Here is an 18,628-nt window from a genome sequence, read left to right as displayed (position 1 = left end):
AGGTATCCATAGCACACATCCAAGACATAAGAATTACTCTATATTTACATACAACACCTAACATTCCCAAACTGTCCCCTATAAACCAGATTAGCTCAATGGAGGATCTTTGCACACAGGAAGTCTGCTGTGCATAGGATAACTCCTTCCCTCATCAGCATAGTGTTCTCCAATAACTATTCACGTAGGCCCTCACATAGGAGTGGTTTACTTAATTGTACTATGATAATTTTCTTTATACAGTGATTTTCTCCAAAAGGAATCAAGGCGCTTACAGGATGATAAAATACAGACACCATGAACATAATAGAGGGATTTTCGCAGAGCTCAGACAGGCTCCAGAACTTTGAACATAGACAACATATAACACAGGGCGTTGGTTTAGTGGTCTTTAATTGCACTGAACACAGGACAATCTTAATTTACTCCACTAACAAGAACGTAGCAGCCACTGGGGACAGTGTATTCACTGAAATGCCTCTGTACATAGGACACGACGGCGGAGGCGTAGAGCTTGGTGCAGATGCTGGAATGTGTCTCCTGGTCACCGCTGCCCTTTACTGCAGGAATCAGGAACCGAGATGACGGGGGTGGAATGAGGTTTGGAGGAAGGAGGCCACTGGCTGACTGGGATTCATCCAATGGTCACAGCTTTTCTTGTTCCCTTGGGGTTCTGTAAGCACAGCTGTAGGGAATAAGACAGATAGTAAAAACTCAGGGGGAAGGGCACGCGCCCAGCGTCACTGGGGGGGGGGGGCACGCGCCCAGCGTCACTGGGGGGGTGATAAAGCCCTGAAATAATGGCAAGTATGACAGAGCAGGCAGAGAAGGCAACGCCTCCATCAGTTACACAAACCTATAGAGATAACAGCACGGTGTCCGATACACCAATAAGCAAAAATAAAAAATTGGGAGGTCAGATTACCAATAACAAACAGAAGCTCAGAAGCCTCACGGCCAGAATAATCACCTTTATCTGCGATTACTAGCACGGAACTGAAGAAGTAGTACAGCACCTGAGGTCACAGCTCGTCATGCTCCTCCTGCGGGATGTCACTGGGCTGCTGACAGGCGGCTGGGGTAAAGAACTCCATAAGGTACTCGCAGCGACTGGGCTCTGATGTAGAGGTGACGACCGTCTCTTTCCCACAGAACAGCTTCACCTGCAGACACAGAGGTAGGAAACTCACATCCATAACAACTGCCGTCACCAAATCGGGTCTGGGACTGAGGGTCGACAGCACAAAGGTCGACAAACCTTAGGTCGACACACCTTAGGTCGACATGGACAAAAGGTCGATATGGACAAAAGGTCGACATGGAAAAAGGTCGACATGAGTTTGTTTTTTTGGTGTCGTTTTCTTCGTAGAGTGACCGGGAACCCCAATTAGTGCACCGCTTCGCTCGCCATGCTTCGGGCATGGTGCCTTCGCTCCGCTACCGCTTCGCTCGGCACACTTTACCGTTCCAATCGTAGTCCACGTGGATCGTTAAGTATGAAAAGGTTCAAAAAAAGAAAAAAATCGTGAAAAACTCATGTCGACCTTTTTCCATGTCGACCTTGTTCCTGTCGAACTTGTCCATGTCGACCTAAGGTGTGTCGACCAATTGGCATCGACCTAAGGTGTGTCGACCTTTGTGCTGTCGACCTGGAGTCCGGATACCCACCAAATCATAGAGACAACTACAGGAGAAACTATGCCACCATGTGGTGACATGTGAGAACTGCATGACGTGTGCACCCCACATTTATTTATTAAGTTTCTTATATAGCGAAGCATATTCCGTTGCGCTTTACAATTAGAACAGTAATAGAACAAAACTGGGGAAAAACAGACAGAGGTAGGAAGGCCCTGCTCGCAAACTTACACAAGGATAGATGCTACCTATTGCATAATGGTCCTGCCAGATTGCTAGGTTCTTAATGGGTTGTATGAAATGATCACCCAGCAATGCTGGCCAAGTGTCAGGAGGGTGTGAGAGTAAAGAAAGACAAGATATGTGATGTTATGTGTACTGTACAGAGAGGATGTAATTAGAGAGGGAAGCACTGAAGGTTATGTGGGTGGGTCTGGAATTTGATAGGCTTGTCTGAAGAGGTGAGTTTTCAGGGAACGTTTAAAGGTTTGGAGGAGACTAGAGGCAAGTCTTATTGTGTGTGGGAGGGCATTCCACAGAGTGGGTGAAGCCTGGATAAAGTCCTGTAATTTTGTGTGTGAACAAGTAATACGTGTGGATGAGAGACGCAGATCTTGTGCAGAGGTCGGGTAGGGAGATATTTTGAGATGAGTGTGGAGATGTACATTGGTGCAGTTTGGTTAATAGACTTGTATGTCAGTAAAAGTATTTTATATTTAATACGGTAGAATACCGGTAACCAATGGAGGGACTGACAGAGCGGATCTGCAGGCGATGAACGTCTAGCGAGGAAGATTAGCCTCGCCGCTGCATTCAGAATGGATTGTAGTGGTGAGAGCCTATGTTTGGGAAGACCGGTCAGGAGACTATTACAATAATCAATGCGGGAGATGATGAGAGCATGGATTAGAGTTTTTGCTGTGTCTTGTGTAAGATATGGTCGTATTCTGGATATGTTCCTTACATGTATGTAACATGATCTTGAGACAGATTGAATGTGGGGAGCAAAGGACAGTTCAGAGTTTGTTTTGAGATCGACACCCGTCTGTGTCACCCTGTGGTGGGAGGGACAGACCCCATGTCACATAGCCAAGAAACATTGTAGGGACATGTCCATAGATGGGCGAGTGAGCCCTGCTTTATGCCCACGTGTTGGGCTGTGTACGGAGGCATTCTATAGGCAATGTGTGGCACCCACCTGTGTGGAGCGGTTTGGTCCCTGCCAACAGGTAGTTCCCTGGTCATACTTCATTACACTAAATTTGTCATGTTCTGGTCCGGCCCAGGACGCCCATAACCTGCGGATAAGAAGGGTAATGAAAATATAATTCGAGCACAATCCAGAAGCAGCTCACACACTGCATCTACCAGTCACAGCTCCGCAGGGCTCATCAGTGTCAGAGCATCACACGCTGCATCTACCAGTCACAGCTCCGCAGGGCTCATCAGTGTCAGAGCATCACACGCTGCATCTACCAGTCACAGCTCCGCAGGGCTCATCCTCAGTGTCAGAGCATCACACACTGCATCTACCAGTCACAGCTCCGCAGGGCTCATCAGTGTCAGAGCATCACACACTGCATCTACCAGTCACAGCTCCGCAGGGCTCATCAGTGTCAGAGCATCACACACTGCATCTACCAGTCACAGCTCCGCAGGGCTCATCCTCCGTGTCAGAGCATCACACGCTGCATCTACCAGTCACAACTCCGCAGGGCTCATCCTCCGTGTCAGAGCATCACACGCTGCATCTACCAGTCACAACTCCGCAGGGCTCATCCTCAGTGTCAGAGCATCACACACTGTATCTACCAGTCACAGCTCCGCAGGGCTCATACTCAGTGTCAGAGCATCACACACTGCATCTACCAGTCACAGCTCCGCAGGGCTCATCCTCCGTGTCAGAGCATCACACGCTGCATCTACCAGTCACAACTCCGCAGGGCTCATCCTCAGTGTCAGAGCATCACACACTGTATCTACCAGTCACAGCTCCGCAGGGCTCATCCTCAGTGTCAGAGCATCACACACTGCATCTACCAGTCACAGCTCCGCAGGGCTCATCCTCAGTGTCAGAGCATCACACACTGCATCTACCAGTCACAGCTCCGCAGGGCTCATCCTCAGTGTCAGAGCATCACACACTGCATCTACCAGTCACAGCTCCGCAACGCTCATCACCAGTGCATCACACGCTGCATCTACCAGTCACAGCTCCACAACGCTCATCACCAATGTCAGAGCATCACACGCTGCATCTACCAGTCACAGCACCGCAGGGCTCATCATCAGTGCATCACACACTGCATCTACCAGTCACAGCTCCGCAACGCTCATCATCAGTGCATCACACACTGCATCTACCAGTCACAGCTCCGCAGGGCTCAACCTCAGTGTCAGAGCATCACACACTGCATCTACCAGTCACAGCTCCGCAGGGCTCATCAGTGTCAGAGCATCACACACTGCATCTACCAGTCACAGCTCCGCAGGGCTCATCAGTGTCAGAGCATCACACACTGCATCTACCAGTCACAGCTCCGTAGGGCTCATCAGTGTCAGAGCATCACACACTGCATCTACCAGTCACAGCTCCGCAGGGCTCATCCTCAGTGTCAAAGCATCACACACTGCATCTACCAGTCACAGCTCCGCAGGGCTCATCCTCAGTGTCAGAGCATCACACACTGCATCTACTAGTCACAGCTCCGCAACGCTCATCACCAGTGCATCACACGCTGCATCTACCAGTCACAGCTCCACAACGCTCATCACCAATGTCAGAGCATCACACGCTGCATCTACCAGTCACAGCACCGCAGGGCTCATCAGTGCATCACACACTGCATGTACCAGTCACAGCTCTGCAACGCTCATCACCAGTGCATCACACACTGCATCTACCAGTCACAGCTCCGCAACGCTCATCACCAGTGCATCACACGCTGCATCTACCAGTCACAGCTCCACAACGCTCATCACCAATGTCAGAGCATCACACGCTGCATCTACCAGTCACAGCACCGCAGGGCTCATCATCAGTGCATCACACACTGCATCTACCAGTCACAGCTCCGCAGGGCTCATCCTCAGTGTCAGAGCATCACACACTGCATCTACCAGTCACAGCTCCGCAGGGCTCATCCTCAGTGTCAGAGCATCACACACTGCATCTACCAGTCACAACTCCGCAGGGCTCATCCTCAGTGTCAGAGCATCACACACTGCATCTACCAGTCACAGCTCCGCAGGGCTCATCCTCAGTGTCAGAGCATCACACACTGCATCTACCAGTCACAGCTCCGCAGGGCTCATCCTCAGTGTCAGAGCATCACACGCTGCATCTACCAGTCACAGCTCCGCAGGGCTCATCCTCAGTGTCAGAGCATCACACACTGCATCTACCAGTCACAGCTCCGCAGGGCTCATCCTCAGTGTCAGAGCATCACACACTGCATCTACCAGTCACAGCTCCGCAGGGCTCATCCTCAGTGTCAGAGCATCACACACTGCATCTACCAGTCACAGCTCCGCAGGGCTCATCCTCAGTGTCAGAGCATCACACACTGCATCTACCAGTCACAGCTCCGCAGGGCTCATCAGTGTCAGAGCATCACACACTGCATCTACCAGTCACAGCTCCGCAGGGCTCATCAGTGTCAGAGCATCACACACTGCATCTACCAGTCACAGCTCCGCAGGGCTCATCAGTGTCAGAGCATCACACACTGCATCTACCAGTCACAGCTCCGCAGGGCTCATCAGTGTCAGAGCATCACACACTGCATCTACCAGTCACAGCTCCGCAACGCTCATCACCAGTGCATCACACGCTGCATCTACCAGTCACAGCTCCACAACGCTCATCACCAATGTCAGAGCATCACACGCTGCATCTACCAGTCACAGCACCGCAGGGCTCATCATCAGTGCATCACACACTGCATCTACCAGTCACAGCTCCGCAACGCTCATCACCAGTGCATCACACACTGCATCTACCAGTCACAGCTCCGCAACGCTCATCACCAGTGCATCACACGCTGCATCTACCAGTCACAGCTCCACAACGCTCATCACCAATGTCAGAGCATCACACGCTGCATCTACCAGTCACAGCACCGCAGGGCTCATCATCAGTGCATCACACACTGCATCTACCAGTCACAGCTCCGCAACGCTCATCACCAGTGCATCACACACTGCATCTACCAGTCACAGCTCCGCAACGCTCATCACCAGTGCATCACACGCTGCATCTACCAGTCACAGCTCCACAACGCTCATCACCAATGTCAGAGCATCACACGCTGCATCTACCAGTCACAGCACCGCAGGGCTCATCATCAGTGCATCACACACTGCATCTACCAGTCACAGCTCCGCAACGCTCATCATCAGTGCATCACACACTGCATCTACCAGTCACAGCTCCGCAGGGCTCAACCTCAGTGTCAGAGCATCACACACTGCATCTACCAGTCACAGCTCCGCAGGGCTCATCAGTGTCAGAGCATCACACACTGCATCTACCAGTCACAGCTCCGTAGGGCTCATCAGTGTCAGAGCATCACACACTGCATCTACCAGTCACAGCTCCGCAGGGCTCATCCTCAGTGTCAAAGCATCACACACTGCATCTACCAGTCACAGCTCCGCAGGGCTCATCCTCAGTGTCAGAGCATCACACACTGCATCTACCAGTCACAGCTCCGCAACGCTCATCACCAGTGCATCACACGCTGCATCTACCAGTCACAGCTCCACAACGCTCATCACCAATGTCAGAGCATCACACGCTGCATCTACCAGTCACAGCACCGCAGGGCTCATCATCAGTGCATCACACACTGCATGTACCAGTCACAGCTCTGCAACGCTCATCACCAGTGCATCACACACTGCATCTACCAGTCACAGCTCCGCAACGCTCATCACCAGTGCATCACACGCTGCATCTACCAGTCACAGCTCCACAACGCTCATCACCAATGTCAGAGCATCACACGCTGCATCTACCAGTCACAGCACCGCAGGGCTCATCATCAGTGCATCACACACTGCATCTACCAGTCACAGCTCCGCAACGCTCATCATCAGAGCATCACACACTGCATCTACCAGTCACAGCTCCGCAGGGCTCATCCTCAGTGTCAGAGCATCACACACTGCATCTACCAGTCACAGCTCCGCAGGGCTCATCCTCAGTGTCAGAGCATCACACGCTGCATCTACCAGTCACAGCACCGCAGGGCTCATCATCAGTGCATCACACACTGCATCTACCAGTCACAGCTCCGCAGGGCTCATCAGTGTCAGAGCATCACACACTGCATCTACCAGTCACAGCTCCGCAGGGCTCATCCTCAGTGTCAAAGCATCACACACTGCATCTACCAGTCACAGCTCCGCAGGGCTCATCCTCAGTGTCAGAGCATCACACACTGCATCTACCAGTCACAGCTCCGCAACGCTCATCACCAGTGCATCACACGCTGCATCTACCAGTCACAGCTCCACAACGCTCATCACCAATGTCAGAGCATCACACGCTGCATCTACCAGTCACAGCACCGCAGGGCTCATCATCAGTGCATCACACACTGCATGTACCAGTCACAGCTCTGCAACGCTCATCACCAGTGCATCACACACTGCATCTACCAGTCACAGCTCCGCAACGCTCATCACCAATGTCAGAGCATCACACGCTGCATCTACCAGTCACAGCACCGCAGGGCTCATCATCAGTGCATCACACACTGCATCTACCAGTCACAGCTCCGCAACGCTCATCACCAGTGCATCACACACTGCATCTACAAGTCACAGCTCCACAGGGCTCATCATCAGTGTCAGAGCATCACACACTGCATCTACCAGTCACAGCTCCACAGGGCTCATCATCAGTGTCAGAGCATCACACGCTGCATCTACCAGTCACAGCTCCGCAGGGCTCATCAGTGTCAAAGCATCTACCAGTCACAGCTCCGCAGGGATCATCATCAGGGCAGGGCATCACACGCTGCATCTACCAGTCACAGCTCCGCAGGGCTCATCCTCAGTGTCAGAGCACACACACTGCATCTACCAGTCACAGCTCCGCAACGCTCATCACCAATGTCAGAGCATCCCACACTGCATCTACCAGTCACAGCTCTGCAGAGCATCACACGCTGCATCTACCAGTCACAACTCAGCAGGGCTCATCCTCAGTGGCAGAGCATCACACACTGCATCTACCAGTCACAACTCTGCAGGGCTCATCCTCAGTGGCAGAGCATCACACGCTGCACCACTTGGCTACAACAGCTGAAGAGAGGAGACTCTATATCCTGCAGCAGCGCATCACTGTGTGACTCACTACACTACATAACCCTGAGACCTGAGCACTCACCCCAGGTTAGTTTCTGATCCTCCAACTTTCGGTTTCTGAGTCACACGATTGAATGGACACAAGCGATAAATGTACCTGGGGCGGCAGAACAGCAGAATCAGATAATTAATGCAGCCATGTTATTCCCAAGACCACCATCCAGCACAGTCCCCACAGCACTATACTCACTCGCTGGTGGAAAGCTCATAACACTGCCCATAGAGATAGGAGAATTCTCCATGTGTCCCAAAATCCAGCGATATCTCTTTCTCCAGACTCCTAAATACACAGAACATGAAAGGAGGATTAATAAAGAGTGTAATAAGATTTTAAACATACCGGTAAATCTTTTTCTTCTCCTAGTCCGTAGAGGATGCTGGGGACTCCGTAAGGACCATGGGGTATAGACAGGCTCCGCAGGAGATATGGGCACTACAAAGAACTTTTAGTATGGGTGTGCACTGGCTCCTCCTCCAGACCTCAGTTTGAGAAACTGTGCCCAGAGGAGATGGACAATATGAGGAAAGGATTTATACCAGCCCACACCAATCATACCATATAACTTAGAATATACGCAACCAGTTAACAGTATGAACGAAAAAACAGTATCAGTCAAAGACAGATTCCAACTGTAACATAACACTTATGTAAGCAACAACTATATACAAGTCTTGCAGATTTAGTCCGCACTGGGACGGGCGCCCAGCATCCTCTACGGACTAGGAGAAAAAGATTTATCGGTAGGTTTAAAATCTTATTTTCTCTTACGTCCAAGAGGATGCTGGGGACTCCGTAAGGACCATGGGGTTTATACCAAAGCTCCAAACCGGGCGGGAGAGTGCGGATGACTCTGCAGCACCGATTGAGCAAACGCGAGGTCCTCATCAGCCAGGGTATCAAACTTGTATAATTTTGCAAAAGTGTTTGAACCCGACCAAGTAGCTGCTCGGCAGAGATGCCTGATGCCGAGAGAGCTGTAATGCCGAGACGCCTCGGGCAGCCGCCCAAGAAGAGCCCACCTTCCTAGTGGAATGGGCCTTTACCGAATTTGGTACCGGCAATCCAGCCATAGAATGAGCCTGCTGAATCGTGTTACAGATCCAGCGAGCAATAGTCTGTTTAGAAGCAGGCGCGCCAATCTTGTTGGCTGCATACAGGACAAACAAGAGCCTCTGTTTTCCTAACCCTAGCCGTCCTGGCTACGTAACTTTAAGGCCCTGACCACATCCAGGGACTTTGAATCCTCCAAGTCACCCGTAGCCACAGGCACCACAATAGGTTGGTTCATATGAAAAGAAGAGACCACCTTAGGCAGAAATTGAGGACGAGTCCTCAACTCTGCCCTATCCACATGAAAAATCAAGTAGGGGCTCTTGTGAGACAAGGCCGCCAACTCTGACACCCGCCGTGCAGATGCCAAGGCTAATAACATAACCACCTTCCAGTTGAGAAATTTTAATTCCACCATTTGAAGAGGTTCAAACCAGTGTGATTTAAGGAACTGTAACACCACGTTAAGGTCCCATGGTGCCACTGGTGGCACAAAAGGAGGCTGGATGTGCAGCACTCCCTTTACGAAAGTTTGGACTTCTGGGAGAGAAGCCAATTCCTTTTGAAAAAATATAGATAGGGCCGAAATCTGTACCTTAATGGAGCCTAATTTTAGGCCCATATCGACTCCCGTCTGTAGGAAGTGGAGAAAACGGCCCAGATGGAAATCTTCCGTAGGAGCATTCTTGGTTTCACACTAAGATACATACTTCCTCCAGATACGGTGATAATGCTTCGCCGTTACTTCCTTCCTAGCCTTTATCAGAGTAGGGATAACTTCCTCCGGAATATCTCTCTGCTAGGATTCGGTGTTCAACCGCCATGCCATCAAACGCAACCGCGTTAAGTCTTGGAACATGCAAGGCCCCTGCTGTAACAGGTCTTCCCTGAGAGTAAGAGGCCACGGATCTTCTGTGAGAATTTCTTGAAGATCCGAATACCAGGCCCTTCGAGGCCAATCTGGAACCACGAGTATTGCTTGTACACTGTTTCGTCTTATGATTCTCAACACTTTTGAGATGAGAGGTAGAGGAGGGAACACATAGACCAACTGAAACACCCATGGTGTCAACTAGGGCGTCTAGCGCTACTGCCTGAGGATCCCTTGACCTGGCACAATACCTCCGAAGCTTTTTGTTGAGGCGTGACGCCATCATGTCTATTTGAGGAAGTCCCCAAAGACTTGCTATCTCTGCAAAGACCTCTTGATGAAGTCCCCACTCTCCTGGATGGAGATAGTGTCTGCTGAGGAAGTCTGCTTCCCAGTTGTCCACTCCGGGTATGAAGACTGCTGACAGAACGCTTACATGATTTTCTGCCCAGCGCAGAATTCTGGTGGCTTCTGCCATTGCCACTCTGCTCCTTGTCCCGCCTTGGCGGTTTACATGAGCCACGGCTGTGACGTTGTCTGATTGAATCAGAACCGGTAGGTCGCGAAGAAGATATTCTGCTTGTTGTAGGCAGTTGTATATGGCCCTCAATTCCAGTACGTTGATGTGTAGACAAGCCTCCTGGCTTGACCATATCCCCTGAAAATTTCTTCCTTTTGTGACTGCTCCCCATCCTCGGAGGCTCGCGTCCGTGGTCACCAGAACCCAGTCTTGAATGCCAAACCTGCGACCCTCTAGAAGGTGAGCACTCTGCAGCCACCACAGGAGAGACACCCTGGCCCTGGGGGACAGGCTTATCTTTTGATGAAGGTGTAGATGGGACCCCGACCATTTGTCGAGAAGGTCCCACTGAAACGTCCTCGCATGGAACCTGCCGAAGGGGATGGCCTCGTAGGCTGCCATCATTTTTCCCAGAACTCGAGTGCATTGATGAACAGACACTGTTTTTGGTTTTAGCAGACCATGTTCTGGATGTCCTGGGCTTTTCCTATCGGTAGAAAAACCCTCTTCTGTTCCGTGTCCAGAATCATGCCTAGGAATGATAGTCGAATCGTTGGAAGCAACTGAGACTTTGGCAGATTGAGAATCCAACCGTGTTGATGTAACACTCTCAGGGAGAGTGACACGCTTTTCAGCAATTGATCCCTTGATCTCGCCTTTATCAGGAGATCGTACGGGATAATTGTGACACCCTGCTTGCGCAGGAGCACCATCATTTCCGCCATTACCTTGGTGAAAATCCTCGGGGCCGTGGAAAGCCCAAACGGCAACGTCTAAAACTGGTAATGACAGTCCTGTACCGCGAAACGCAGGTATTCTTGATGAAGAGGAAATATGGGGATATGAAGGTAGGCATCCTTCACGTCCAGCGACACCATAAAATCCCCTGCTTCCAGACTGGATATCACAGTCCGGAGTGATTCCATCTTGAATTTGAACTTTTTCAAGTATAGGTTTAGGGATTTTAGATTCAAAATTGGTCTGACCGAACCATCTGGCTTCGGTACCACAAACAGTGTTGAATAGTACCCTTTTCCCTGTTGGCCTAGGGGAATCTTGACAATCACTTGCTGTTGACACAGCTTTTGAATTGCATCTAACACCACTCCCCTCTCTGGGGGAAGAGGTTGGCAAGGCCGACTTGAGAAATCGGCGAGGGGGCACCTCTTCGAACTCCAGTTTGTAACCTTGGGATACAATTTCCAACGCCCAAGGATCCACGCCTGATGGGACCCAGACCTGGCTGAAGAGTCGAAGACGTGCCCCCACCGGTGCGGACTCCCTCCGTGGAGCCCCAGCGTCATGCAGTGGATTTAGCAGAAGCCGGGGAGGACTTCTGCTCCTGGGAACTAGCCGAAGCAGGTGTTCTCTTACCTCTACCCTTACCTCTGGCGAGGAAAGAGGACCCCCGACCTCTTCTGGACTTATGCGACCGAAAGGACTGCATCTGATATTGTGGGGTTTTCTTTTGCTGTGGGGGAACAAAAGGCAAAAATGTAGATTTACCCGCGGTAGCTGTGGAAACCAGGTCCGCGAGACCATCCCCAAACAAAACTTCACCCTTGTAAGGTAAAACCTCCATACGCTTTTTTGAGTCTGCATCACCAGACCATTGGCGGGTCCACATAGCTCGTCTTGCCGAAACTGCCATGGCGTTGGCTCTAGAACCAAGCAGGCCCACGTCTCTTTGAGCGTCTCTCATATACAAGACTGCGTCCTTAATGTGACCTAATGTCAGGACAACTGTATCCTTGTCCAGGGTATCCATGTCAGCCAACAAGATATCTGTCCATGCTGCAACAGCGCTACAGACCCATGCCGATGCTATTGCTGGTCTGAGTAAAGCCCACGTATGTGCATAAATAGACTTTAAGGTAGTCTCCTGTCTACGATCCGCAGGATCCTTAAGGGCCGCGGTGTCTGGAGACGGTAGCGCCACCTTCTTGGACAGACGCGTTAATGCCTTGTCCATCCTGGGCAAGGATTCCCAACGTACCCTGTCCTTTGCTGGAAAAGGATACGCCATAAGGATCCTCTTGGGAATCTGCAGATTTTTGTCTGGAGTTTCCCAAGCTTTTTCAAATAATTCGTTCAGTTCATGAGATGGAGGAAACGTTACTTCAGGTTTCTTCCCCTTAAACATGTGTACCCTCGTGTCAGGAACAGAGGGGTCATCTGTGATATGCAAAACATCTTTTATTGCCATAATCATATAATGAATACTTTTGGTCACCTTAGGGTGCAACCTTGCCTCATCTTAGTCGACACTGGAGTCAGAATCCGTGTCGGTATCAGTGTCTACTATTTGTGATAAGGGACACTTTTGAGACCCTGACGGGCCCTGTGGCTCAGTCAAGTCCGCGGTTTCCTTGGACTCAGCTTTGTCCATTTGTCACATTAGCATTTAAAATATTCCACATATCATACCAATCATGAGTCGGCGTTGCCGACGGAGACACCACAATCATCTGCTCCACCTTCTCCTTGGATGAGCCTTCCGCTTCAGACATGTCGACACACGCGTACCGACACCCTTACACACACACACACAGGGATATATCTATAAGGGGACAGTTCCCCAACAAGGCCTTTTGGAGAGACAGAGAGAGAGTATGCCAGCACACACCCAGCGCCAACTGACACTGGAAACAATTCCAAGATTTAGCGCTTTTATATTAAGTCAATCGTGTAATACACTCACTGCGCCAAAATGTGTCCCCCCCCCCCTCTTTTTCAGCCCTGTATCACCGTTCTGCAGGGGAGAGTCCGGGGAGACAGCTTCTCTTCAGCACACTGTGGAGAAAATGGCGCTGGTTAGTGCTGTGCGACCAAGCTCCGCCCCCTCTAGTGGCGGGCTTCAGTCCCGCTCAAATTCACAATTAATGGCGGGGGATGAACATATCCACTGACTCCGCAGCCCATATGTGTCATAACATGCCAAAACAGAAGTATATATTGCTGCCCAGGGCGCCCCCCCCTGCGCCCTGCACCCATCAGTGCCTGTCCGTGTGTGTAACGTGTGGGAGAAATGGCGCGCAGCGTTATCGCTGCGCGCTTACCTCAGGGAAGATCTGAAGTCTTCTGCCGCCTTTGAAGTCTTCTCTCTTCTCATACTCACCCGGCTTCTATCTTCCGGCTCTGCGAGGAGGACGGCGGCGCGGCTCTGAGACGAACGGCAGGGGGAGACCTGCGTTCCGATCCCTCTGGAGCTAATGGTGTCCAGTAGCCTAAGAAGCAGAGCCTATCAGTTAAGTAGGTCTGCTTCTCTCCCCTCAGTCCCACGATGCAGGAAGCCTGTTGCCAGCAGGGCTCCATGAAAATAAAAAACCTAACAAAATTCTTTTATGAGAGAAACTCAGGAGAGCTCCCCTGTAGTGCACCCATTCTCCTCTGGGCACAGAATTTAACTGAGGTCTGGAGCAGGGGCATAGAGGGAGGAGCCAGTGCACACCCATACTAAAAGTTCTTTAGAGTGCCCATATCTCCTGCGGAGCCCGTCTATACCCCTTGGTCCTTACGAAGTCCCCAGCATCCTCTAGGACGTAAGAGAAAAGATGTTACAGAGGTAATAAGGCACTCAGGAGCTGGGTTACTGTAATAAGATGTTACAGGGGTAATAAGACACGCAGGAGCTGGGTTACTGTAATAAGATGTTACAGGGGTAATAAGACACTCAGGAGCTGGGTTACTGTAATAAGATGTTACAGGGGTAATAAGACACTCAGGAGTTGGGTTACTGTAATAAGATGTTACAGAGGTAATAAGACACTCAGGAGTTGGGTTACTGTAATAAGATGTTACAGGGGTAATAAGACACTCAGGAGCTGGGTTACAGTAATAAGATGTTACAGGGATAATAAGACACTCAGGAGCTGGGTTACTATAGTAAGCTGTTACGTTACTTCATACCTGACTGTATCCTCGATTTCCCGTAAGGACTTTTCGGCTTCTTCGTACTGGTTTCGTGCTGCTTGAGCGGCTGTAATAGAGACATTACAAAGTGATATAAGAAAGACATGATATGACTGATATTAAGCAATAGGTGGGTAAACTGTTTTTACTCACTATCTATCAGCATTTGGGTGGCTTCATCGTACGGCGGCATTTCTGGCTCCTCCGTCTGCGGCTTGGCAGGTGGAGCCTATAATAAATGAAAGGAATGTGTCACACACAGGCTTATCAATATTGGTTCAAACAAAATGGCTGATGTCATTGTAGAAGTTAACAGGTGCTTTCTAATCTCACCCTATGATCTTCATCAGACTCCTCCTCATCGTCCTCGTCTCCCTCCTCTCCATCGTCACCCTCATCGTCCTCAGGGGGGCTCTCTGGGTGGGAGTCCGTCTCCTCTTCTACCTGAGGCAGTGATGGGGCCTCGCTCTGAAGACACACGCATGTTAGCGCCGAGCGCGGTGTACCAACACCGCATCCCAATGCCTTGTCTCTTACCTCAGATTTGTATTTAGCGCTGATCTGGGGCCAGACAGACTCCTGGAAGTAGGCACTGTCTACAGCACTTGATCCACCAAGCAGAGTCTGGGAGTAGGAGAGAGAAGAACACGACCTCAGTGCACATTCTGTAATAAGGAGACCATTCCCTGTAAACACCAGAGGATGTCCCTGCACCTTTGCAGTCGCATAAAGCACAGGGGAAAGCTGCAGAACAGGTTGCTTGTTTGAGCAGTAAAATGATCCCTCAATGACACAATGATTAGAGCACCGCCCGGAAGGGAGAGAACCTTGGGAAGACTGACAACACTTTAGAGTAAAACGAGCCGTAGCCCCTCCTGCAGCAGGACAGCGACTGTACCAGTGCCGACATGTTCTATTAGCTCAGTGCAGTAACATAGGAGGTGACCTCTACCGCTCACACTGGTTTCCCAGCTGGCACTGCGGCTATATGGAGCAGGCCAAACCCCATCTTATGTCATCCTGATATACTCCACCTACCTAATGCTACTGTAGTAAGTACCAGCTGCCTACACGGACATTAGATGCAGGAAAAAGCCAGGTACTTATCGTTACTATATTCCTAGACAGCCTACACGCTATGTGCAGCCAGTGAGGAGCTATAGATATGGCCTGGTAGTAACCGGTTATATGAACTCAGTGGAATCTGACTGTACACAGCACTTAGCGGATTAGTAATAGGGATGCTTAGTACATAGTGAAGCACGTGGGACAGTGACAAGGCATGCCTGAGACTCGAGCCAGGAGTCGTACAGGTTACCACAGCTCTGTCAAATAGGGACTTTACTGTTGTGTTAATCTTTTGTGGACAAACGACACTTCAAAAAGCAAAGTTGGAACTCAGTTTTGGGGACAGTGTCACTTTAACACCATGCAATGGCAAAAGGACAAACTAATGCAACAGAACCAAGTCTCCAGTAAAACCCAGATCTAGTGATCATCTCGGCTTTATTGTATGTTTCTGGAGAAATCCCTGGGGCTGCAGTCAGCCCTGTGCGAGATTCTTATCTACAGCTCATCTGTGTTAGGACAAATACAATTTTTGACAGCTGGATGGCATTGAGTGGCCAGGTGAGGGCAGTGTAATACCTAGTCTAGCAAAAGGGAGCTTACTGGCTGAACTCTGTAGGTCACATGACAGCAACGCTGGTTACAGCCTGCCGAAGGCTCGTGCTTGGGGGAAATGTTCCGATTGGGGTCTGCAGTAGTTTCAATGGCACAGCCACCGTGGAGCACAGTGAAATTGAACACTGCAAATGAATCTGACATTATTAGCCTGTGAATCTGCATTTCCCGCACTTCTAGATATATAGATTTAAACCCATGACAGGCTGCCTACAGTGTGACAGAAAATAGTGATAAAGGATCAACAGACCAGTCTCTGGAATTACCTGGGCTTCTTGGTCCGACAACAACCCATCTCCGTCCGTATCCAGCTCAGGGTGAGAGAACAGCTCTGTGGAGGACAGCCTGTGGATGCAGATGATTGTTATAACGCAGTCATGGTTTGCTTGTCACCTGCTTACAGTGGAAGCGGCTATTTTGTTAACTGCAATAATACTGATGAGCCACTATGAACTAGTGAAGTGACTGAGGCGTGAGGCACAGACTCCTAGTGAACGGATAGGCCGTCTGTTTGGTCAGCCCACAGTGAACAAGCAACAGGTATATTGTAAAACTTCAATTGTCATCTTTAAAAGGTCACTTTGACAGTCTGGATCTGGCAGGTCCCGTAATACTCAGTGACCACATCTGGCAGCACTCTCCCATCAAAGAAACGCTTCTATCGTCATGCATAACTTTTGACATACACATCAGACCGACAGCAGGGATGCAGTAACGAGTATCTGAATTTACACAAGAGAACTGCAAGACCCAAGTCAGACTTTTGCCCCACTCACATTCCATCAGAATCCAGGTCCAGCTCCCCAAAAGCTTCCAGGGATCGTTTCCTCTCAGAAGCCACTTTCTCCGCTTCCCTCCGTTCTGCAAAGTACACAGCCTACATAAACCCCAGCGCTCAGCAGCACCGGACGCAGACACACATTGTATGAGCATCACCTTCCCACTCTTTCTTGTGCGCGTCCTTTGCTTCTCGCTCCGGCTTCTCTGCCTCCTCCTTCTCTGCCCGCAGCAGGTCCACCTGGGACTGCACGTTCTGCCGCTTCTCCACCAGCTCCTGCAGCTTCGCCTGCAGTGGGAAAGCAGCGCAGACGTCAAGAACAATCAGACCAAGGGTATTTTGCATATTAAAAGCTCTCCCGCATGGCCTGAATAGACCTGACTGTAGGTGTCAGATGGGGGCTCTGCAGTACCTGCTTTTCTTCTCTGCCTTTTTTGGCTTCTTCAATAAACTGGTGCTTCAGCAGCATCCCTTCCCGAGCCATGGCGGCCTTCTTCTCCAGCTCCTCCCGCTCCTTCCTACCCATCTCCCTGACATAGGAAAAGAGATTTAAAAACACAGAAGAAAAAATAAGAATTTACTTACCGATAATTCTATTTCTCGGAGTCCGTAGTGGATGCTGGGGTTCCTGAAAGGACCATGGGGAATAGCGGCTCCGCAGGAGACAGGGCACAAAAAGTAAAGCTTTCCGATCAGGTGGTGTGCACTGGCTCCTCCCCCTATGACCCTCCTCCAAGCCTCAGTTAGGTACTGTGCCCGGACGAGCGTACACAATAAGGGAGGAATTTTGAATCCTGGGTAAGACTCATACCAGCCACACCAATCACACCGTACAACTTGTGATCTAAACCCAGTTAACAGTATGATAACAGAGGAGCCTCTGAAAGATGGCTCCCTACAACAATAACCCGAATTAGTTAACAATAACTATGTACAATTATTGCAGATAATCCGCACTTGGGATGGGCGCCCAGCATCCACTACGGACTCCGAGAAATAGAATTATCGGTAAGTAAATTCTTATTTTCTCTATCGTCCTAGTGGATGCTGGGGTTCCTGAAAGGACCATGGGGATTATACCAAAGCTCCCAAACGGGCGGGAGAGTGCGGATGACTCTGCAGCACCGAATGAGAGAACTCCAGGTCCTCCTTAGCCAGAGTATCAAATTTGTAAAATTTTACAAACGTGTTCTCCCCTGACCACGTAGCTGCTCGGCAAAGTTGTAATGCCGAGACCCCTCGGGCAGCCGCCCAAGATGAGCCCACCTTCCTTGTGGAGTGGGCCTTTACAGATTTAGGCTGTGGCAGGCCTGCCACAGAATGTGCAAGTTGGATTGTGCTACAGATCCAACGAGCAATCGTCTGCTTAGACGCAGGAGCACCCATCTTGTTGGGTGCATACAATATAAACAACGAGTCAGATTTTCTGACTCCAGCTGTCCTTGCAATATATATTTTCAATGCTCTGACAACGTCCAGTAACTTGGAGTCCTCCAAGTCACTTGTAGCCGCAGGCACTACAATAGGCTGGTTCAGATGAAATGCTGACACCACCTTAGGGAGAAAATGCGGACGAGTCCGCAGTTCCGCGCTGTCCGAATGGAAAATCAGATATGGGCTTTTGTAAGATAAAGCTGCCAGTTCTGACACTCTCCTGGCCGAAGCCAGGGCTAGTAGCATGGTCACTTTCCATGTGAGATATTTCAGATCCACATTTTTTAGTGGTTCAAACCAATGAGATTTTAGAAAATCCAAAACCACATTGAGATCCCACGGTGCCACTGGAGGCACCACAGGAGG

The 18,628-nt window shown here is 50.2% G+C and overlaps 1 protein-coding gene across 2 annotated transcripts in view; it reads right to left on the bottom strand.

Moving 5' to 3' along the window:
• Nucleotides 1–376: 376 nt before the first annotated feature.
• PRKCSH (PRKCSH beta subunit of glucosidase II) overlaps nt 377–18,628 on the bottom strand; it is a 32,277-nt gene continuing 14,025 nt past the window's right edge. The window contains exons 5-17 of one of the 2 annotated variants that reach the window (XR_010180479.1): nt 17,241–17,358; nt 16,987–17,116; nt 16,827–16,911; nt 16,317–16,395; nt 14,905–14,991; nt 14,701–14,835; nt 14,521–14,596; nt 14,365–14,434; nt 8,204–8,293; nt 8,036–8,110; nt 2,837–2,936; nt 971–1,163; nt 377–685 (exon numbers count right to left, since the gene is read on the bottom strand). Coding sequence is in view for 1 of the 2 variants with exons in the window: in XM_063931225.1 (XP_063787295.1) it covers nt 1,023–1,163; nt 2,837–2,936; nt 8,036–8,110; nt 8,204–8,293; nt 14,365–14,434; nt 14,521–14,596; nt 14,701–14,835; nt 14,905–14,991; nt 16,317–16,395; nt 16,827–16,911; nt 16,987–17,116; nt 17,241–17,358 (1,186 nt within the window). In the remaining variant the exon portion in view is untranslated. The remainder of the gene's footprint in view (nt 686–970; nt 1,164–2,836; nt 2,937–8,035; nt 8,111–8,203; nt 8,294–14,364; nt 14,435–14,520; nt 14,597–14,700; nt 14,836–14,904; nt 14,992–16,316; nt 16,396–16,826; nt 16,912–16,986; nt 17,117–17,240; nt 17,359–18,628) is intronic. The other variant, XM_063931225.1, reaches the window with a different exon arrangement.

The sequence above is a fragment of the Pseudophryne corroboree genome, chromosome 6 (assembly GCF_028390025.1).
Source record: "Pseudophryne corroboree isolate aPseCor3 chromosome 6, aPseCor3.hap2, whole genome shotgun sequence".
Classification (NCBI taxonomy): domain Eukaryota; kingdom Metazoa; phylum Chordata; class Amphibia; order Anura; family Myobatrachidae; genus Pseudophryne; species Pseudophryne corroboree.
This window is presented reverse-complemented; position numbering and strand designations above follow the sequence as displayed.